The 22,787-nt window shown below is 52.9% G+C and overlaps 1 protein-coding gene across 2 annotated transcripts in view; it reads right to left on the bottom strand.

Annotated features, from left to right (window-relative positions):
• The window catches only part of ZBTB46 (zinc finger and BTB domain containing 46), a 67,201-nt gene that overhangs the window by 21,627 nt on the left and 22,787 nt on the right, over positions 1-22,787 (bottom strand). For both annotated transcript variants that reach the window (XM_058562236.1, XM_058562237.1), the window contains exon 3: positions 3,156-3,440. In XM_058562236.1, the coding sequence (XP_058418219.1) occupies positions 3,156-3,440 (285 nt within the window). The remainder of the gene's footprint in view (positions 1-3,155; positions 3,441-22,787) is intronic.

Genomic DNA, 22,787 nt, shown 5'->3' with positions numbered 1-22,787 from the left:
GCGCCCCCCTCGACGGCACGTCTGGAATGGCGCACAGACAGCGAGGCAGAGCTCTGTGGGCCTGATGCCTCTTCACATGTGTTTAGAGAAACAGTCTGTGAACTCCACATGGCAGAGCAGAGGGACGGACACCGTCAGGCGCAGCAGCTCCAGCTCCTTCTCCAGATCTGGCGTGGAAATGCGTGAAAGTCGCTCAGCCGCTCCTCCTGTTCTCCAGGCACCTGGAGAAGTTGCCACAATCCTGTGTCCACCACAGGACAGCAGCTCACGGCCTCCGGCTGCCTGGACTCCCCACCACCCGCCAGGGACGGAACACTGGCTACAATGAGGCCTGGCACAAAATTTTGGACAATAAAGTTTTTTTCTGGATATTTCCATTCCTCATTTCAGCGTATGCCCAGAAACAGGCAGATTTTACTTAGGATGTCAGAAAACAGTATTTTAAAATAACCCCTTCCCCTGCCCAGGTCTCCGGCCTCTGGAGGCTGAATGCCATGAGCCCACACGATGTCTCGATCGAGCTCACAGCCCAACCGGTAGGGATTCTGCCAACTTCTCACCCTGATTTATGGAAAACGAAAGGGCAGATTCTTACAAGAAAAAAGTGGGAAATTTAAAATATTAAAAGCAAGGAGGTTAAAGCATAACAGAAATAAAGGACACCAAAACCCACGAGCTGACCTAAGCTGGAATTTGGCACACGCACTGGAATCAGGCCAGACGGGGCTCCCGCCCAGCTCTCAACTCTGGAGTGTGAAGGGAGTTGTGTGGTGGCAGTTACAATGCAGGAGCAGGTGTGGCTGCCCAACTGCAACGTCCAGAGTCATTCAACACACAGTGGACAGTCACCCACACGGGAAGAGGACGATCTGAAGAGAAAAGCCCAATACCCCAGCCTACAGGGTCTTCCCCACCTGTGACTTCACTCAGGTGTGGGACTGGCTGCAGGAGGGTCTGGGCCTCTGCTGGGGTGGGACTGAGACAGAGGAGCTGAGGCCGGAGGGGGAGAAACCACCCAGGGCAGCGGTGACAAGAGTGGAGTCCATCTCTCCTTGCGCCACGTGGTGCTCGTCCCAGAGGCCCAACAGCCAGAGCCAAAGCCCACGGGTCCCACTGCTTGACCGAATGTGGGTGAAATCAGTGTTTGGGGGTTACCCAGACCCCCTGACCCCATCCGTGGCGTGGTTCCCAGCACAGAGGCACGAAAGGCCTACTGGACACGCCCACACTGGGAGGAAAGGCTGCCAGACACGGAGATAGTAGGAAAAGCACCCACAAAGCAGCCCTCTCATTCCTCTCTCATTCCTGACGACGGGGACAGACCAGCCACATCTGGGGGCGCACAGAGGAACTGGGCCCGCCCCCCCAGAGTTTATAACACATAGCGTCCACACCTGAATTAGGAGCACCCAGAAAGAGACAGAACAAGTGTCCAGACCCCGCAGGGGAGGAGAAAGGGCGATGGGGCGGGCGCTGGAGGCTCGCCCCCAAACTCTCCGCACAGCTGCAGGTTTCCAGTCGCATCCCAATCGAACCTCCACGACGCCACCAAACCTGTTCAGCTGTCCCCTCAGCTGGAGGCCCAGCTGCTGGACCTGCCTGCCGCAAACTCCCCAGACGCTGTGGCACCACCCCCTGTAACTGTCCCAGTATCACCGCAAATCCGACAGTTTCTGCCAACGAGCACGACCTCGGGTTTGGCGGCGGAAGGGACTGACCTCCTGGAGCATTTGTCACTCGCGCTTTGCTGACCTGTGTGACATTTTTACAAACACCATTTTGTTTTAAATTTACAACTGTGTAAGTGACGCTATACCCATTTTTCAGATGCAGAAAATGAAGCCTAAACGTGTTTTAAAAAGCACGCCCAATGCCAAGAAGCCAGCCAATGCCTGTGAGATATTCAGCCCACTCTGACTTCACAGCCAAGTCCTGTCAGCCGACCTCGGCACCCAGCCCACCGCGGACGCTGGCAGCGGCTCTTCATCAAGTTCATGAACACAGAGAGAACATATGTCATTTTGCACTTTAGTCTTTATTGGCCGTAAGTAATTTTCATCACTCCAACACAGAAACCGAGGATATTTTAGTGCTATTAAAAACAAAGTTGTAAAAATATTGTTTTTAAATTGGAGAAAAATTAAAACAAAGAAACACTTCCGAAATCCCCAACATCAAAGACGCTGGCAGTTTTCCTGTACTTCCTTCGGTGGCGCTAAGGATACCACCACAGCTACACCGTCGTCACTCAGACCCCTCCGTCCACACACGCTCGCACCCCGAGGGCCACCTGGGATAGGGTGCCTCACCCCTCCCCATGGAGAGAAACGGGGCCGCAACTGTTCTCTCACACCCACAACAAGCACCCACCAAACTCAGTTTCCGCAGGATGGCGGGTCAGGGCCCCGTCCAGCAGCCCCCAGACAGCTGCCACCCCCACACGTGTCCCCAGAAGGGATCTTCCAGCACCCGTGACGAGGAGAGCGGCTCGCTCCCAGGCAGGCACCCGGCAGGTCAAGGTAAAAGCTAAGGCCCTCGTGTCTGGTCAGCAGAAGGAGGTCTCGGTGAGCCCGCTGCTCAACAGCTCAGCCGGACCTTAGCTGCTTCGCGGTTAGTCTGCCATTTGCTTCCGGGCAACCAGAACTCAGCTGGAGACATTTAAGTGATAACTCCTTTTAAAGAATTCACATGTAACCAGCATTAGCTGGAGGACACAAAGCAAGGATACACGCCCTGCCCGTCCCCACAAGAACGTAGCACGGCGGGAAGGGCACCCAGCACAGGGAGCCCGCGCCCGGCCTGCTGCACGGGCCCTGGTCCTGACTCAGGCCACCAGCTCCCGCGTGCTCCCACATGCACGTCTAAGCGGGCTCAGGTCTGAGGTCTGGACGCCTCCATTTCAAGCACAAAACGATGGAACACGTGCTGGCAGCTCCCTTCCCGTTCCCCTGACAACTGCCCTCTCCTCCGCGCAGCTCACGAGGCTCCTGTGTGAGCTCCCAGACGGACCCCTGGGGAGGTCGGGAGGCGGCCTGACCAAAGCGATCCTCAGAACAGACGCACTACACCCTCACCTGCTGCTCACCGGGTCTGACCCTGAAGCTCCGCTCAACCATCACAAAGCAAACCACACGGCGAGCAGGGCCTGCACTTACGGGACAGGGAGTGAGCGCCTTTGGGCAGGTACTCCAACAGCAGTGAGCTGTCGTCCCCGAGCACGTCGGCCTTGAGAGACAGCAGGCTGTTCTTACTCATGAGCGCTGCCCGCAGGTTGGCCACCGCGGTGGCCTGGTGCAGCGCGTCGTCCTTCTCGGGGGTGAGGGGTGGGCCCAGGTAGCTGGCTTCTCCTCCCAGGAGACCCTCGTCCACGTGGGCATAGAGCTCAGCCCTGTCCCCTCGGCTGTCAGAGCTGCTGGCTTCGGTGACAGTCAAGTCCGCGCCTGGGGGAGGAAACACAGAGAACACGCAGGTCATTTGAAGACTCTCCAGGCAGGAAAAGGCAAATCCAGGAGAGGCCAGGGCAATGAGCTTCCTGACCGCCACGTCCAGTATGTCCTGCCAGCCAAGGTCCCCAACATGCCCCAGGACAGCATCGAAGTCACAGCCAAGGCCTTGGGTTGGGGGCTCAACTCAGAACAATGGGGGCCACCCCCCAGGACAAGGGGCCAAAGACTCGCTCCAGGCTCAGTTCTGGGCTGAGGGTCAGAGGCTGCTGCGTATCTGCAGCATTTTCATCTCTCAAAGAAGAGGTGACACTCAAAATGGATCGATAAGCTAAAACTACAAAACTCGTGGAAAATCTCCATGATCTCAGACTTGGCAATGGGTTCTCAGACAGGACACCGAACACACAGCTACAAAACAGATAAACTGGACTTCATCAAAATTAAAAACTTCGATGCCTCAAAGCACACTACGGAGAAAGTGAGAAGAAAACCCACAGAATGGGAGAAAATATTTGCAAATCATCTATCTGACTCGAGATCCCATCCAGAACTTACAAGATACACAAACGGCCACCAGCAACACTCGACGCCATTCGTCATCAGGAAAATGCCACTCAAGAGCACAAGGAGACCCCTTCTTACACCCACTGAGATGGCTGGAAGCGAAAAGTCACATAAAAACAAGCACTGATAAGGGTGTGAAGAAATTGGAACGCTTGCATACTGCTGGTAAGAATGCAAAATAGTGCAGCCACTGTGGAAGAGTCTAGCAGCTCCTCAAAGGTGAAGTACAGACTTACCGTACGGCCCAGTACTTCCGCCTGCAGGAGTACGCCCAAGAGGAGTGGACACTGCGCCCGCGGGAACCTGCACCTGCGGTACCTACGTGCTCGCAGCAACATCACTCACAACAGCCACAAAGGGCAGCTACCAACAGGGCCATCTATCAATGAATGATAAAGGAGATGTGGTCCATCCACACACTGGAATATTACACAGCCATAAAGAGGCACAAAGTGCTGGCACACCCTACAACGTGGACGGACCTTGAAAACATCATGCTCAGTGAGAGAAGCCAACACAAAGGGACACATATGGCCGGATTCCACTTACATGGAATATTGAGAGGAAGCAAATGCAGAGACAGAAGCAGGTTAGGGGTGGCCAGGGGCTCGGGGGGAGACAAGTGTCTTGGGGGGTGACCACTGAGGGGTGATGAAGATGTTTTAAAGTTGACTGTGGTGACGGGCGCACCACTCTGAACACACTAAAAGCCACTGAATTGCACACTTTAAATGGGTGGATTGTAGGATATGTGAGTGACATCTCAACAAAGCTGTTTCTAACAGATGGAGGTGTGAGGCCTCGAGTCATCACCTCAACAGACTCTGAGCACGCCGAGCAAGGTCAGCACGGAGTCAAGGCACAAACCGGGAGCTTCCCTCTACTGGGGAGACACGGGGGATGAAGGTGCCCCTGAAAGCGCTGGCCTGGACAGACCTAGGAGAGAGCTGCTGCCCCAGTAAGGTCCCCCTGGAACACGTGGACGCTCGAGAGGTCAAAATAGAGACAGCGGCAGGAGGGAGAGGAGGGACACGCGGCCCAGGCTTCGAGGACCAGGGCAACGTGGGGCCGCTCCTGCTGGGGACGGAGGTGTGCCAGGCTGTTCCTTCCACTCCCACCGCTGTCCGGGGAGAGGGGGGCAGAGAAGGGGGCACCCTGGAAGGTGGAGGTCGCTGGTGGCAGGAAGGAAGCTGGGCAGTCCCCGCAGGAGGGGAGAAACGGAAGCTGTGCATCCTGGCGGGCCACTGGTCCCTGAGGAAGCGAGGCTGAGGGGGGGAGGCGTGGAGCCGGATCCCGGAAAGGGCAGGCACACTCCTCAGAACTCCAGGGAAGGAGGGGGCAGAGCGAGGCTGCAGACACCACACCGCTGCCCAAACGCAGCTCAGGCATCAACCTCAACATCACAGAAAGTGGAGACGGCCATCCTCTGGGCCTCGGATGTGACATGATAGAAAGTTCTGGGAAATCGTGGCCAAATCTGGTCACACCACTGTGTCTTCCGGTGTCTGGAGAAGTATGGGGCGAGAGCACACGTCACACGGCACCACAGGAATGACCGCCAAACGCAAATGTGGGAAATTCTACAGCTTCCTCAACAAAACACAGCAAGGAAAACGAGGGTTTGGGGGGCTTGTAAAGTAAGAGGCTGAAGAGCCACCACATCCAAACGCCACGTGGAAACACCCGCCCAGAGATGTGGAGAAATGGCGGGCATCTGAGCATCCCGCTGCTTATTATTAGGAACTGCTAACTTGTTAATGCGTGTTGTGTGCTTAACAAGTCCTTCCCTTTGAGAAGTGATACTGAAATACCTACAAATGAACGACATGCACGGCTGAGAGCGGTGCTGACGGTCACAAAAACTGATGACGGAAACACGGAGATTCAGTACCGACTCTCTTGCCCTCTATGCATGCTTTGAAACGTTTCATAATAAGAAGTTGGGGGCAAAGTCTGAAGGACAAGAATTGTTTGAATAATCCGGACGTTTGCTAGGAAGGCATAGACGCCAGCCACCAACAAGACAGCGTGCACACAGCCGGCTCTCAGCACACACCTGGGAACCGAACAGAAGGCATGGCTTGGGGAGGCACAGAACCAGGGGAAAACTCCCAGTGGCCTTGGCCTCATCATGCTTAAGAGGACAAGTCAACAGTGGCTCCTCACTTCTCAGGGGACGACTGCATCTGGGGGACGCTAACACCGATGGCAGGAGACAGCCTCGTGGGGCGTGGGTACGTGTGAGAATCACACCGACTTGGAACGTGGGACCACACCGCTCCAAGCTGGATCTCAGATCACCGACGAAAATCCGCAGCCCCTCCACGTCTTGGTCCCCGTAGCTCTAAACACCTAGAGCCACTTGGCTGACACAGGCAACAGACCTGCCACCCACAGGGAGCTCCCTAATGCCAGCCTCTTCCCTCTCCTTTCCTTGAGTGAACTAAATCCTAGAAATGATTTCCTGTCATCAACACTCAAGAAGAAGAGAAAACCACGTTAACCTGAAAGACGGAGCATCTTCCGACAGCAGACTGAGATGCTCTTTCATTGTGAAAAGCGCTGAGCCAAAGTCTGCCCGAGCAGTATCTGACACGGCGGATCTCGGGGCTTCTGCAAAGCCCTGGGCTGCAGGGGGACCTGCAGGTGCAGAAGGATGGGGTCACGGCTGCTGATACCCCGCAGCCTAGAGGAGCCTCTGCCCCCTCAGTCCACTCACGTCTTCAAGGGCACGGCGCCATGGCCAGCAACCAGGGGACACATCTTCATAAGACACGAGGACAGAAAGCGGGCCATCACCCACCCCAGAAGGCCTGAGCCTGGGCTGGCTGTGCAGATGACAAACGTGTTCAGAGTTTCGATGCCCCCTGGGCTCCAGGGAAGGAGAGAATGAAGAAGGGGGCAGAGGGAGAGTGTTTCCACGTCTGAAGGTGAATGCAGGGGCGAGTGGGGACACGCTCACACAGTGAGGGACCTGGCCCAGTAAGCAAGCTGCCGACAGTGAGGGCGGCAGGCTCCAGGGGGCAGGTCACCTTCAGGAAAACCTCAAACAAACGTGAACCATGAGAGGGAGAGAGCCGGGCACACTGGAGAAGGCTCTGCGAGACACAGAGAGAGGCCTGGGAGGACAGAGAGACTTGAGGGGCTGTCCCTGATGTCCGGAAGGGGCTCAGCCAGCACGGAGCTGAGCCCTGGTCGTGCCCACATGTGCCAGCCCAAGGAGAGCAGGAACAATTCCCACGTATTCAGGCGCTGCTCATTCCCATCTGGAGTCAGCAGAGTGCTAACAAATATTCAAAAATTAACTGAGACCCAGGTGGCTTCACGACGCAGCTCATTCTGGAGGAAAAGACACGGAGCTGGAGAACCGCCGAGCAGAGGCCGAAACCAACCCGGCCAACGGCGAGTCCACCAAATTCACCACAAATGTTTCTGACGGCTGTCACAAAATAGTTTATTAATTGCAAGAGAATGCATTTTCGACTGTGGTCCTTGGACAGGGATCAGGATCAGAACCACAGAGCCAAGGCAGGGCAGTGCTGGGAGCCAGAGGCTGAGGCACCTGGGGACATGCGGCCGCGGACCCATGTTTGCAAACGCTCCTAAAATGGAAATGTGTACTCGTTCCCGCAAATTCTTCAGAACGCACCACGAGGGCCGAGGGCAGTAAGGGCTGGGCTTTCCTGGTGCGGAGAGGGCCCATCCCAGGCAGAGCAGCTCAGGCGTCGGGGCGCCCGGGGCACTGGTTCCCAGAGGAACAGGCCGAGAGGCCACACGTGTCCTGACCCCTGGGCCACCACCTCCCGCAGGACAGCACATCCTGGGTGCAGCGATCTGGACAGACCACAACCTCAGGAGGGTGTGACTCTCCTCAAGGACCTGTAACACTTGGGAACACTTTTGGGGGACCATCTGGATACTGCTGACTGATATCTTCTATTTTTTCAAATTATAAGCTTTTTAATATTTTTCTGCCAATTCCCCAATAGCATATTAGTATTAGTTTTGCATTTCTAGCAACTAAACTTAGAGATTAACTCAAAATTTAAATTAAGGCTTTGTCTCCGTCAGCCCGGGCTGCCATAACAGAATACCACTGACTTCGTGGCTTAAACACTTTCCTCACGGTCCTGGGGATGGGAAGTCCGGGGCCGGCTGAGTTCTGCTCCTGGTGAGAACCTGCCTCCTGGCTTGCAGACAGGCACCTTCTTGCTGTGTCCTCACATGGCCTTGCCTCGGTGGGTGTGTGCAGACGAGTGGCGAGCTCTCTCGTGTCTCGTCACACGGACACTGATGCTGTGGGATCAGGGCCACCCCGAGAGCCTCACCCCACCCTAATCACCTTCTTACAGGCCCCAGCTCCAATACAGCCACACTGGGGGTTAGCGCTTTGACAGCCACAAACATTCAGTCCATAACAGACTTGAAACTAAAAAATACCAGATTTTAAAACCTAAATTTTATTTAAATTATATTAACAAGTTAAGTTCAAAAGGCGCAAAAGAAATCAGGATTAGCTGAAAGATCCCCCCCACGTGTGAAAAGCTATAAGTTGGGTTTCAAAGAAGAACATATGGGATCCACTGACTGGGAATCACCGTGAAAAGGTGAAAAGGTTCAACCTGCAGGGTTGTGGGGAAGGCCCAGCACACGGTCACAAGTCGTCGTGAGGAGGGATCCAAAACACGACAGTCCACCACCCTAAAAATGCTAATCGGTGATGATCGAAGGTCCACAGTGTACCAGATGACTGTAAAAGAGTTTTTAAAAGTCTCTTTAGGGGCCCGCACCATGGCATAGTGGTTAAGTTCATGCTCTCCGCTTTGGTGGCCTGGGGTTCACAAGTTCGGTTCCCAGGCATGGACCTATGTACCACTTATCAAGCCATGCTATGGTGGCGACCCACATACAAAATAGAGGAAGATTGGCACAGATGTTAGCTGAGGGCAAATCTTCCTAATCAAGAAAAAAAAAGAAAAACAAAAATCTCTTTAATTGAAAAATTCACAAATGAATATTTATGATTCAGAAAAGTTACCATTGCTATGGGAAATCAAAACCAAACACACCGTAAAACTGTCCAACTACCTTGTGTAAATTGGAACTTTAACAAAGAACCTACACTTGAGCCAACTCCTGTGGACAGTGGAGCCACCTGAAGGCCAGAGCAGAGTTTTGTGACGAATCCACCTGCAGCAAAGCAAGTGGGAGCTGGGGGCTGCACTTCCACAGTCCTGGAGTCTCTCTGCGGGGCACCCAGGTCACAACTTATGTCCCAAGTTTCTGGAAATAACACTAGGACATCTCCTAATACAAGGATAACACCACCAAATAAAACTTCAAAGTAACTGGTCCATTCTAAAGATTGAAATTGTGAAGGAGAACAAACAAAAAGAAGTCCCCTAATATCTGAACATCCCGTAACAACCCACATCAGTGAAGGACGCGAGCCCACTGGAGGGCTTCGGCTTGTTTCTGTGTCCACTCCAGCATTTACTTTTGGAAGTGGAGGCAGAGCTGGTCTTTCTGGAATTTATTCTTCTTCCAATGAGGAAGCCGAGTGAAAGTGCCCAGGTGGGAGTATCTGAGGATGACCCTGGACCCTCCCAGGTTCTAGCCCTCCCGCAGAGCAGAGGGGCCTGGAGTGGCGCGGAGACAGAGGGTGGGGGCTCCAGGTGGGGGCTGAGGTGCCGAGGGGCACTGAGCAGACAGCCCGTGTGGGACTCAACGTGAGGCACCAGGAGAGTAAATGCAGACGCTTCTCGCCTCCCAGGTCCTTCTAGACCACAGCTTGAATTCAGAAAGAGGAGTTTAAGAGGATGATGTCAAAAAAGAAATTCTACAAACAGAATGGGAAGTTAAAGGCAATGTTTATACTGCAACTAATCCATATGTAGATAGATTAAAGAGTTCGATATTATGTAAAACCACAAAATTCGCTCTTACTAGATTATTGTTATGAAAAAACTAAAACCACTCGAAATACTCAAGGGAGATTGTGAGCAGTACAGCAGTTCTATCGATTAGCAGTAGCAATGGCTGTTCTTTAGAAACTTTACAGTTAGATGTGAGAGTGACTTCAGAATGTGTTTTTTGCTGAAGTGCCTACTTCCAGGCACGTCTCAGCTGGCGGTTTTCCACTGCCAGGCAGGCGGCAGGATGCTGACAACATGGCACCAGGACAGCTGGATGGCATCTCAGACCTGCAGCTTCAGGAACTGCCTCCTGCCGCGTCACTCAGCCATGCATGAGTGACAAGAACGGTCTCCGCAACCCCCAAATCTGTTCCAAGGCAAGGATGACATTTCCTGACGCCCAGGACTCAAGGACCAGCCGCGGCCCACCGTGAGAGCCAAGGACGGTGCACGAAGACCTCCATTACGCTGCTGGAGATCATCTACACTGACAACTGATACGACTCTTTGAAACCTTCCCGTATCATCTAACACTCTGCCCCTGAACAGTTACTTGTGACAAACTTAGACGGTGACAGAAACGTGAACTCTTCTGAGCCCCCACGAACTCTACCAAGAACTTCAAGGAAGGCCATTTGAGCAGCCCTGCCGTCCATGAGCCACGGCCACTTCTCTCACACGGACTACCCTGTGTGATCCAAGTCCTGGCGAGGACGCCCCAACCCCCAGGCTAAGCCCTGTCTGGGCAGGAAGGCTCTGGAACAAACGCCCCGTCCAGGAGGCCAGAGCACCAGACAGGTCTGCCCCTCTCAAGTATGTGTAGGACCAGAGCTACACTGTTTATAAAACGCTCGTAAGTACACAACGCCCAGTCCCATGTCTGGAAAATGGGCTGGGTTCTAAAAGTTAATTCATTAAGTTAGTAACTTAGGATGTTCCCTCCATCTGGAACCACCACACGAGTGTAATGCAAGCACGCAAGCACGCGCACACACACACATGCACGCACACATGTGCACACACACTCGTGCACACTCACAGTGCACACTCGTGCACACATGAGCACATGTGCACACACGCACTTACACACGTGAAGAAACACACATGCACACACACATATACATACATCCCCTTCTCGGGAGCCCACGCGGCACCTCTCACCTCCCAGCATGCCACCATCTGCATGTCTAACGTCTGTCTCTCCCCCTAGAATGGGGGGAGGCAGAGTTCTGTTTGATTTTCCAAGGCAGGGGGGTCACTGGGAATCCCAAGCACCTGGATCATGGTAGTACTCTCAGTAAATATTTTTTTCGATTTTTTTTTATTGTGGAAATACACATAACATAAAATTTACCATCTTAACCACTTTTAAGTGCACAATCCAGTGCGATTAAATACATTCACACTGTTGTCCACCCATCACCACCATCCATCTCCAGAACTTTCTCATCTTCCCAAACTGAAACTCGGTCCCCATTAAACACCAGCTCCATCCTCTCCTCCAGCCCCAGCACCCACCGTCCTACTTTCTGTCTCTGAGAGTTTGACTCCTCTAGGTGCCTCCCATGAGTGCATTCACATGGTGTTTCTCCTTTTGTGTCTGGATGATTTCACTGAGCATAATGTCCTCAGGGTGCATCCATGTTGTAGCAGGTGTCAGGATTTCCTTCCTTTTTATGGCTGAATAATATTCCATTGTCTGGATGGACATTTGGGTTGCTTCAGTAAATATTTTTTGAATGAATGAATGAAAGAAAAAAGGAAGGAAGGGAGGGAGGAAGAAAAGAAAAAAACCCCATTTGTCTGCAAACACGATCACAAACAATGGCCCCAGTTCCTTCCCCCAACCTGGGCTCCTCTGCACCCAGAAAGTCCTGGGGCAGCAGTGGGGATGGGCCCCAGCTGAGGTTACTCCCAGGTCAAGGCTTATGGGAGCTTTTCACCTGTAGCAAAAAAGTTGAGTTCAGGGTCAGTACTTTTGTTTATTTTGAGGGAGAAAACACGCCAGCAGTGCCATTTTGAATTTCCAAGCATATAAACGATGTTTGTAGCTGGAGAGAAAGGCCAGCACTCATCTGCGAGCCATGTGGGGAACCCAAGTACGTGGCAGGCTGCCTCTAGACATCCTTGAGGCTCCGAGGTCCCTGGACGCCCCTCATCCTGGAAATGGCTCCCTAGGACGCCGCCCCCCTCACTCCCGGGGCTGCACCCCAGGCCCCACACTGGCTCGGCACCACCAGGCGCCCTGTCTGGCCCCAACCCTGCCAGGCCCCCGCCCAGGGCACCAGCTAGCCCGCCTCTGCTGGGGGGCTGTGTCTCCCTCTGTTCACGTTCTTGCCACTGTTGTGTTCTCTAGACACGTCTGTCTGCTTGTGGGACGGACAAGCATGACGGAAGCTCTCTGGGGAGAGACCCCTGTGTTCCCTGGTTTCCTCCTCAGGACCCCCCGTGGCACCCGAAGTGGGATCTAAGGGCAGATGGATCCCCTGTAGGGCGCCTGGTGACACCGCAAGTGGGCGTGAGACAGCGCTACCCTCCCTCTGGACACAACACAGGAGACGCTGGCACCGTGTGGGGTGAGACGGGAAGGCCCTGCCCACGACAAAGGGACGCAGCTGGGAGTGGCACTCTGCCGGCATTTCACACACGCGAGTGACAGCAAGACAGGACCACATGCCAGCTGCACGGGGCGATGGCAAGGCACTCGGGGTGACTCCCAATGCTGACCTCTGTTTAATAAACGAAGCAAACCGGATCCAAAACACTGACATCTAATTGTAAAGGGCCACGTGTTAAACGTAAAGACTGATTCTAGGGCGGAAAACAATGCTTTTCCCTCTTCCTGTAAGTGATATGTTATCGAGTTTTTTTTTTGTGAGGAAGATCAGCCCTGAGCTAACATCCGTGATAATCCTCCTCTTTTTGCTGAGGAAGACCGGCTCTGAGCTAACATCTATTGCCAATCCTCCTCCTTTTCTTTCCCCCCCAAGCCCCAGTACATAGTTGTATGTCACAGCTGCACATCCTTCTAGTTGCTGTATGTGGGACGCGGCCTCAGCATGGCCGGAGAAGCGGTGCGTCAGTGCGCGTCCAGGATCCGAACCCGGGCCGCCAGTAGCGGAGCTCGCGCACTTAACCGCTAAGCCACGGGGCCGGCCCTGTTATTGAGTTTTGATATTTTCGCTCACTTACAATCTTTAGCTGAAAAGCAGAAAAGAGATTTTAATTAAAATAAGCAGAATTTTTAAACAATTAAACAGATCACGCAGCGTTAGTTGCAAAGTGTGGTATAGACAGGATGAAACAGGAAAAAACACACAATAGCCGCGAGGGCTCGGGGCCTGAGGAGAGCAGCTGTCCAGGAGGGTGGAGGGCACGGAGGGAAGGGGAGCTGACCTCACAACTGGGGGCATGGCCTGGTAGAAAGCAAGCATTCAGTTCCCCTGATTTCCCCAAATCGCCACTCTGTACAATTCTTAAAAATGCACACGCGGTGCACTTGAGACTGTTTCTACAGGTGCCACAGCCCCGCCCAGCACCCCCGCCATCTCTCATCCAGGAACAGGCACCCCGTGTACACCAATGTGCAAACAGCAACACAACAGGAAGTTCTGGACCGCTCTGGACTAGTGGACAGCGGAAACCAGCAAGCCTGGAGCAGCGCTCACAGGCAGACGCTGCGCTGCGGGCGCTGCAGCTCAAACCAGGCCTGGATCCTGCTCCTAAAACACAGTTCATGGTCCACTTTCACTAGGTCTCACAAACGAGGCAAAAGGAAGTTTAAAAAAATGTCAAGTTCAAAAAAATGTAAGCACTTTGTCTAAAATTTACCTTCTCATTTTATGTGTTTAAAACGTATTCTTCATTTCCTAAGTGTCATGCTTCTGTATCCAAGTTAAAATCGAGTTTCCTCATTTTCTAGAACTATCAATAAGTTTAACATCATATAAGAAATTCTCTTTAATTAGAAAATATATATAGTTAGCAAGGTAATTCAATGGCTTAAAGACAGGTTTCTTGGCAAATGGAATAACTGGACATCCATAAGCAAAACGTGACCCTGAAGCCCGATCCCATGCCACACACAAAACCAACTTGAAACACGGACACGTGTCACTCCTAAATCTACAAAACTTCTCGGAAAAAACATAAGAGAAATCTTTGTGACTGTTCTTAGATAAGACCCAAAAAGCATGAACCATAAAAGAAAAAATTTCACAAACTGGACTTCAACAAAATTTAAAATGCACATTCCTCAAAAGACACTGCTAAATGAAAAAATGAGCCAAAGACTGAGAAAATGTTTGCAAAACACACACCTGGTGAAGGACTTGGAACCAGAATGTACAAAGAACTCTACGCTCAGCAATGAAAAGTGGGCAAAAGACTTGAATAGGCACTTCCCCAAACAAGAGATGCTGACAGCAAATAAGCGCATGGAAAGACCTCGTCGTTACTAACCGCAGCCCCAGCGCAGACCACGAGCACCAGCACAGCCGACGTTCTGACCGACAAGGCCGGCAACCTGAACAGACGCCTCGCAGAGAAAGACGCGTGCGTGGATACTAACACGTGGAAAGAAGCTCAACACCACTGGCCATCAAAGAGACAGAAATTAAAAACCATAAGAGATGCCTCTCCACGCCCTCCAGTATGGTTGAAAGTTTAAAAACGAACAATATCAACTGTGGGATGTGGAGCAAACGGAACGCCACTGCTGGCGCCGTGTAAAATCACACACCCCAGGGACAAGGTCTGGCAGCTTCTGACAAAGCGGAGCACACGCCCGGACGCCCAGCACTCCCTCTCCTGGGCACTTCCCCAAGAGGAATCATGACACACGTCCACAGAGACTTGCCCTGGGACGTTCACAGCAGCTTTATTCATAATAGCCGAAAATCACCAAAATAAAACAAATGTCAATCCACAGGTGAATGAATAAACAAACTGTGTTACAGCCAGAGAACAGAGTCCTATTGGGCAATAAAAGAATGATTTATTGATGCACATGGCAACACGAATGAACCTCGAAGCGTGCTGAAATCACAGACCTGGAAGCAGACTGGCAGCTGCAGACGCTGGGGAGGGGAGCAACACGGGGCTCCTCTGGTGGTGGGACCGTGTGGACGTGGCTGAGTCAGTGGATCGTGTTAAAGTCAGCGTCCTGGTCGTGACAGTGACTGTAATTTGCAAGAAGTTCCCATTGGGGAAAACGTCATAAAGGGCACACAGGAGGTCTCCATGTTGTTTCTTACAATTAACTGTTAATCTGTTTATTTCATCTCAAAATGAAATAAAAGGAAAAAGTTAATTAAAAAAAGCCAGACACGGGCGCACACACTGCACGACGCTCTGTGCTCGCAGTCCCCAAGCTGGACACTCTGGTGAAAGGAGTCGAGGGGCTCTCTCGGGGTCACGGGGGGCAGTTTGCTGATGGAAAGGGGCAGGAGGGAACATTCCGGGTGATGGAAGTGTCCTCTATCCTGATGACAGAGGTTCACACATTTGTCAAAATTCATCCAACACACCCAGGAGAGCAACTAAACTTAGAACGACGGACAAAAGCCGAGCTGAGGAGCAGCAGTGTCACTGTGGGGCGGGGCTGCGACCGCTTAGGAGCAAGTCTGGTGGAGTCGCCCCTTCCCAATGCCCCAGATACCCCACTCCTGAGTATCTACTCAAGAGAAATGAAAACATGCATCCACAAGATAGGCTTGCCAAACATGTTCACAGAAGCTTTATTCATAATAACAAAAACTGGCAACAGCCCAGATGTCAATTGACAAGAGGCCGGATACACAAACAGCAGCGTATTCAGGCGATGGAAGACGACACCACGACCAGAAAAGGTTGAACTACAAGGAGAGGGTGAAGGAAGCCTCCCACAGCAAGGTGCCCGCCAGGGTGGGCCGGGACGGAATGGCCAGAGGTGCAGGGGGCGCCTGAGGGAACGTTCTGTCCGGAGTAGGGGTTTCGGTGCCTGAATTTATCAAAACCTTATCAACAGGTACACGGAGGACTGGTGCATTTCATGGTGTGTAGAATTGCCCTTAAAAATGTAAACACAGACTGAACTCTAACAAAATGCTTGCGGGAGCATTTGGGAATGAAGTACGCTGATGTCTGTCACTTATTTTGAAATGCACTGAAAAACAAGATGGGTTTGGGACGATCAGATGGATAAACACATAATAAAGCAAACACAGCAAAGCGTTCACAGGTGGAAAATCAGGCAGGAGGCACGCTCACTGCTGTTGTCTCAACTTTTCTCTCAATGTGAATATCTTCCAAAAAAAGTGTCAGGGAGAGAAACAAAAAATTATTCAAACCACACACTTGAAATCTGTGCACTTTATTGTATGTATATTATATCTCAAGAAATTGAAAAAAGCCATGGCAATTTTCACCAAAACCCCTCATTATTATATGCCTACCCCTCGGGGTAGGCTGATAGGAGTCCCTAGAGGTGCAGGTCCTAACCTCGGAGCCTGTGGCTATGTCACCTCACGTGACAAAAGGGACTTCACAGGTGTGATGGAGTTGAGGACCTTGAGATGGGAGATGATCCTGGACTACCTGGGTGGGTCAGTGTCAACACAGGGTCCTTCTGGGAGGAAGAGTGGGGCAGGAGGACAGAGTCAGAGGAGATGTGACAACAGAGCAGATGTCGGAGCGACGTGGGGCCCCAGACCAAGGACTGCGGGGCCTCTAGGAGCTGGAAGAGGCCAGGAAACAGATTCTGCCCTGGAGCCTCCAGAAGGAACCAGCCCTGCTGACTCATTTGGGACTTCTGAGAACTGTGAGACAGTCAGTTTGTGTTGCTTTAAGCTGCAGGTCTGTGGTCATCTGTCACCGCAGAGGTAGGAAACCAGCACACCCCTCGAAGCACCTCTGGGTGTATACCGACAACACACATGCCATAAGCACCAAGAGCACGCGCTGAGACCTCCTGGGACGTCCACACTGGGATGACGCATGCTCGGAGCTGTGTTCACACAACAGAACCCGAGCACACGGAAAGGAACAGGAGACTGAGCTTCACCCCACAGCGGGCAACACAGACACCAGAGCACAAAGACCCCAGTCAGGACGGTCCCCTCTGGGAGGTGGTCCCCAGACGGGCGCGAGGGGCTCTGGGTCACGTTCTCTCAGCCAGCTGAACAGCTGGGATTTTGCACTTGGCTGGTGTGTATGTTATGCCTCAGCCATTAAAAAGTTTGAAAAAAGCAGTGGCATGAAAAGTTTTCAAATTAACACTTAAAAATTATGCGAACTACTCCTTTTGAAATCTCTATTTAGGGCCGGCCCAGTGGAGTAGTGGTTAAGTTCAAGCACTCCACTTCGGCAGCCTGGGGTTCGCAGGTTCGGATCCCCAACACGGACCTATGCACCGCTCATCAAGCCATGCTGTGGCGGTGTCCCACATACAAAATAGAGGAAGAGGGGCAAAGATGTTAGCCCAGGGCCAATCTTCCTCAGCAAAAAGAGGAGGATTCGCAATGGATGTTAGCTCACGGCTCATCTTCCTCACCAAAAAAAAAAAAAAACTCCATTTAAACGTAAGTTTACAAGCTATGCTTTTAAATTTATATCTGTCTATCTCACCTAGAACATTTCAGCATCTCCAAGCCCCTCTCTTCCCTCCGAGGCGAACGCTGCCTTGCTGTGGGGCACAGATCCAGGCAGCCTGGGGCTCTGGTCCCCCCAAGTCAGCACACCCTCACTCACCCCACTGGTCACTGTCATGGTCTACAAGATCAAATCAAAACAGGATCCAGGGGACTGGCCCCGTGGCATAGCGGTTAAGTTCAGCACGCTCTGCTCCGGTGGCCTGTGTTCGTGGGTTCAGATCCCGGGTGTGGACCTACGCACCGCTTATCAAGCCATGCTGTGGCAGCATCCCATATACGAAATAGAGGAAGACTGGCACAGATGTTAGCTCAGCGACAATCTTCCTCACCCAAGAAAAAACAAATAACAAAACAAGATCCAGCGAGATGGTTGCACATCTGTGAACCCCACAAAGCAGCAAAGGCTACACTTCCAATGGGAGAGCGGCGTGAACCGTATCTCCATTAAACCGTTGGGGGCAGCCCCTCCGGACTCTGGAGCTGAAGAGAGCTCCTCTCTGCACGATCCTAGAGCAGGATGAGGGGGTCACACCTCCCGCAAAAACGCATCCTGGAAAAACACGAACTGTCAAAAAACCACCATGAAAAAGGCTGCTCAGCAAAGTGCGATCACATCAACTCATCCTGGTTCCGCCGACGGGCCCTTCCCCACTGTGTCGGGGAAATGCCAGGCCCAGCTCTGGGGACTCGTCGCCCGAGGCTGGAGAGCCACTCAGCTCGCGGGCCTCCCAGAAGCACGTCCTCCTGCTCCACCCAGCAGCCTCGTGACCAGGCCTGCCTGGTCCTTCGTCAACCCAGAAGGCTCTCGAGTTCTTCCTCAGGGTGGGGTGTGACGGTGGCACCCTCCCAGCTCTGCCAGGCACCCCCCAGGTGACCGCACAAGCCACTGAGCAGCGCCCAACCTATTTCCACACCTGGAGGAATGGAGAGGCTGAGTCAGACGCCCATGAGAGCCCTTCAAGGGCTCACCCCTTGCGAACTCAATTTTCTAGGAAATCCAATTGCAAGAGAAAGACATTTCCATTTGAGCAGAAAACGATGCTACATTGGCGGCTCCACAAAACCGAGCTGACAAGGGTCTTCCAACCAGGACAGTGACTCCAAAGTGTGGCCTCAGTCACGGATGAGCCGTCAGAAGTGCAAACGCCGAAGGTCAGGGGGCGTGAGCCCCCATCCCAGGAGATGGGTGCCTGCCCTGGCCCCTGGCGCTCAGCCTGCTCACTCCTCCTCCACCCACCAGATCCCACTCGCATGGCCATTTGGTTCCTGCTCTTATTCCGCCTGTTCTGCGTCACCAGCGTTTCCGGCTTTCCTAGATCAGCACAGGGACAGGCCTCACTGATTCCCATCCCGGCAGCAAGTCCTCCCACCCTGGCCCCTGTCTTCCACGTTCCCGACCAAACCTTCCAGTGAAGAGCGCTACTGTCTCTGTTGGGGGCACCGGCCGCGGCCCTGACAGATGGCAGCCTGGTCCCTCAGGACCAATTCCAGGTGACTCTGCTCACACCTGAAGGAAAACATCTGGGTGTACAGTCGAGCTTGCAAACCTTTGAGGAAAGGACTGAACAGCAGAGTAGGGGAAGAGGGGTGAAGCCCCGGATCTCAGGAAAGGCACTCGTCGGTCTGGGTGTCAGAGACAGAGCCAATCCCAGCCCCGGGAGACTGACCGAGGCACGCAGTGTCACTTTTTGTTCAGACTCTTTTACCCCCAAAATACAAATATCATACTAAGCAAGCTGATTTTCTCCTCTTCCAGAAGAGGATGGTGCACTTTCAAGTCTTCCCGAGTGCCAGGAGGGCTGTGCTGGGCGCTGGGCTCCCTGCTCACTCCTCCATGTCTGATCAAATCAAGGAACCGAGGTGTACATGAACTCAAACAAACTCACAGGTTCGCTGCTTCTCCAAATGAGTCCTCCCGTGTCCTTGTGGTTCAGGACGCCTGCGGCCAGGCTAAGACAGTCCAGGGGCATGGTCCCCCTTCCCACCTCCATGAGGGGAGGAGGGGCCACCAGCCTCAGACCTTCCGCTTGCCAGCTCCTGCTTCAGCCCCAGCGACGCTCTCCAAGGGGCTGAGAAGAGAACCTTCTGACCTCAGCAAAGGAGGGCTGGGCCCCCAGCCAGGGGCAGTGTGTGAAGTCCCCCATCCTGAGAGCTGGTGCCACCTTGCTCCCCTCCCGCAGCAGGAAAGAAGCTGCAACGGCCTCAGCCGGAAGCCTACAGAGACCACCTCACCCACCTGAAGCTGCTCTGTGGTTCCAATGCACTCTTAACAGTCCCAGTGTGGGGGCCGGCCCGGTGGCGTAGTGGTTAAGCTCACCCACTCTGCTTTGGCAGTCTGGAGTTCGCAGGTTTGGACCCCAGGCATAGACCTACACACCGCTTATCAAGCCATGCTGTGGCAGGCGTCCCACATATAAAGTAAAGGAAGATGGTGCACGGATGTTAGCTCAGGGCTAATCTTCTCACCAAAAAAAAAAAGAAAAAAAAAATCCCTGTGTGGCAAGGTCCAACCTTAGCAAAGTCCAGGTACAAACATTCACTTTACAAAACCCACACACTTTATTCTCAGTAGAACTTTATTTTTGCAGAACCTTTTAGGAATGTGTGTGGGACGTTAGGATGGGGCACCGGGGCCCTTCTTGCACCAGCTTCTGAACTAGTAGCTACAATTCCACCTCACAGCCACCCTTGGGATCGCAGACAAGGGGTGAGGCCAGAGCCCAGGGAAGACGAGGGGGAGACAATGTGGGCCCGGCCACAGAGGCTGCCTGCATCTGAAACACACCTGTACGTACGCACGATGTCCCTGCACATTTTAATGCCCTTTCCCATGAGCAATCACACAAGTGAGCTGCGATAACTCGGAAGTAAGTTTCAACGGACGTTTTCTTGGAAGCCACTAGGTTAGAATGCCTTTTCTGTGGAAAATCACTCTTAAGCGCTAACAGGCCCCAGAGCCACCGCAAGCCACAGTGGGAACATAGTGGGACAGAGTAGGTGGCCTGGCTGCAAGGCTGGACATCCACACATCCATGTTCCTTTGGGAGGGGACCTTTTCGCTTATTAACAGGAAGAGAATAAAAAATATTTTTCTCTAAGATGTAACAAATCTTTAATGAAAACACACTGACCTCCATTGGGGATCACTATTTATTCTTCCAAAGCCCAGCCCCAGGGCCAGGAAGGAGGACTCACTGGCCACCATAAGGCGGGCAGCAACCGACCCACGCGAGCCCACAACCTCATGTCCTTGCCTTAGCAACTCAGAATAATCTACCAGAAGCGGTTCACAGTTGCCGTGGTAACCCAAGGGATTTAAGATATTAACAAAAGTACACAGCCGAAATCACTTGTTGGATTCTAAAAACACCTTCTGCTCGACAACTGCATTTAAAACATTAAACCCACGGGCTTAAGGAGTGCACCATTTCTTGATATGTTGAAGGACTCTCAGATCTAAAGGCCTCCAGCATCACAGCCTGTCGGTGACCCATGACACATGAGCAGGTGTCCTGGGACAGGAGGCGAAGGAGCCACTGCACCAGCCACCTCAGAAGCTTCCACATGAAGCGTCCATCCTTAAGCCATTCCGCGTGGACTGCTGCTTTTCAGGTTTTAGTCAGAGCTGGTGCAAGATTATCAACCAAGTTAGGAGCAGACGGAGACACTGCTGTCACCCGCCAATCGCCTGCGCACCTCTCCTTACCAACAGCCAGCAGGGAGGCAGATGGTTTTTCTATCAGCTCAGAAACTTAACTGAACGTTAACTCCAACGGTTCCAGGGGGCTGCCCGCTAGGGACATTTGCAGTGTCTGGAGACATTTTTGGTTGTCAACTAGCGGGTAGGTTGCTACTGGCATCTAGTGGGTAGGGGCCAGGGATGCTGCTGCTAACATCCTGCAGTGCCCAGGACAGCCCCACGGCAGAGTCATCCAGCCGAGGCTGAGAAACCATGGTTAGACCAATCTGTGCTGAACATCCAGGGGTCTGGCCCAGCGCTCAGGGCTGGGGACACAAAGTAACAATGAGAATGAGACTGAATAGTAAAGTCTACAGTGTATCCTGGGGAGGTACTGTTTAATGGATACAGAGTTCCGGTTTGGGAAGATGAGAAAGCTCTAGAAAGACAGCAGTAATGGTTGCATAACAGTGTAAATGTACTTAATGTCAATGAATCGTACACTTACAAATGATTAAAAGAGTGAAGTTTATGGTCTGTATATTTCACCACAATAATAAAAGGTACAGCGTATTGAAGGCCTGGACGGCCGCCCTCTTTCTGCTGAGGAGAGCAGGAGCCAGCTCACCAGAGCCCCAAGAAGCCTTCGGGGCAGGGGTTGGGGGGAGCGGGCAGCCCTCCCCACGGAGCACAGGCAGGCTCAGCATTTGCAGCATTTCTCAAGGCTTATCGCCCCACGGTTTGCTGCCTTCTGTCCACCTCTGTCCATTCACGCACTCCGGCCGACTTCTAACCTTCGTGCTGGAGGGGCCTCCCCACGGCGGGCAGTTGCTAAGAAGCCTCTGTCCTGCTCTGGACCAACCTCGGTTCCTGCAAAGATCCTTCCTTACCCCGAACTGCAGCCCTCGGGTCCCCGCTGCACCTGGGGCAGGGGTGCAGGGTGATCAGCCTGTTCCCATCTCCACTCAGAAAGGCTCGGTGTGGCCATAGCAACCGCGTGCTCAGCACCGGGAAGAGCGTCTGCAACCAGTCAACATCGAATTGGCTGTCTCCTCGTTCGGAGACAGACACAAACTGTCGTCCCGCGTGTGATGAGCAGCTTCCGCACAGCCAAGCTCAGAGCCCCCTCGCACCTCCCAGAGGGTCAGACGTGGGGTCGGGAGAGGCCGCCCACACCGGGCAGTACCGCCCTGTGGCTGCAGGAACAAAGCACCACGTCCGCCAGTCTGCACACTGGAACCTGGGCTTGTTGTCAAACACCCCTCATTGTGAGAGGCTTCGTGGCCTCGAGTCCTCGAGTCCCAGGTGGAGGAAGCTTTCCACTGCGGACAAACCTGTGCACGTGACGCGTTTGTCCAACACTCACAGTAATGACCACAGCACTGTCCACTGAAGAGAGAACCCAAAGCTGAAGGCCGCACGACTGCAGAGAGACTTCGGTGCAAGGTTCGGCCCTTCCCTCTCGCCCTCACATCACCTCATTTAATGTACTTTCCATCTTTTTAAAATGTTAACATTTAAATCATTTAAAATTAGGAAAGGCCCCCCTCTA

The sequence above is a fragment of the Diceros bicornis genome, chromosome 19, assembly GCF_020826845.1.
Source record: "Diceros bicornis minor isolate mBicDic1 chromosome 19, mDicBic1.mat.cur, whole genome shotgun sequence".
Lineage (NCBI taxonomy): Eukaryota > Metazoa > Chordata > Mammalia > Perissodactyla > Rhinocerotidae > Diceros > Diceros bicornis.
Note: the sequence above shows the minus strand (reverse complement) of the source record. Positions and strands in the feature narration are given on the sequence as shown.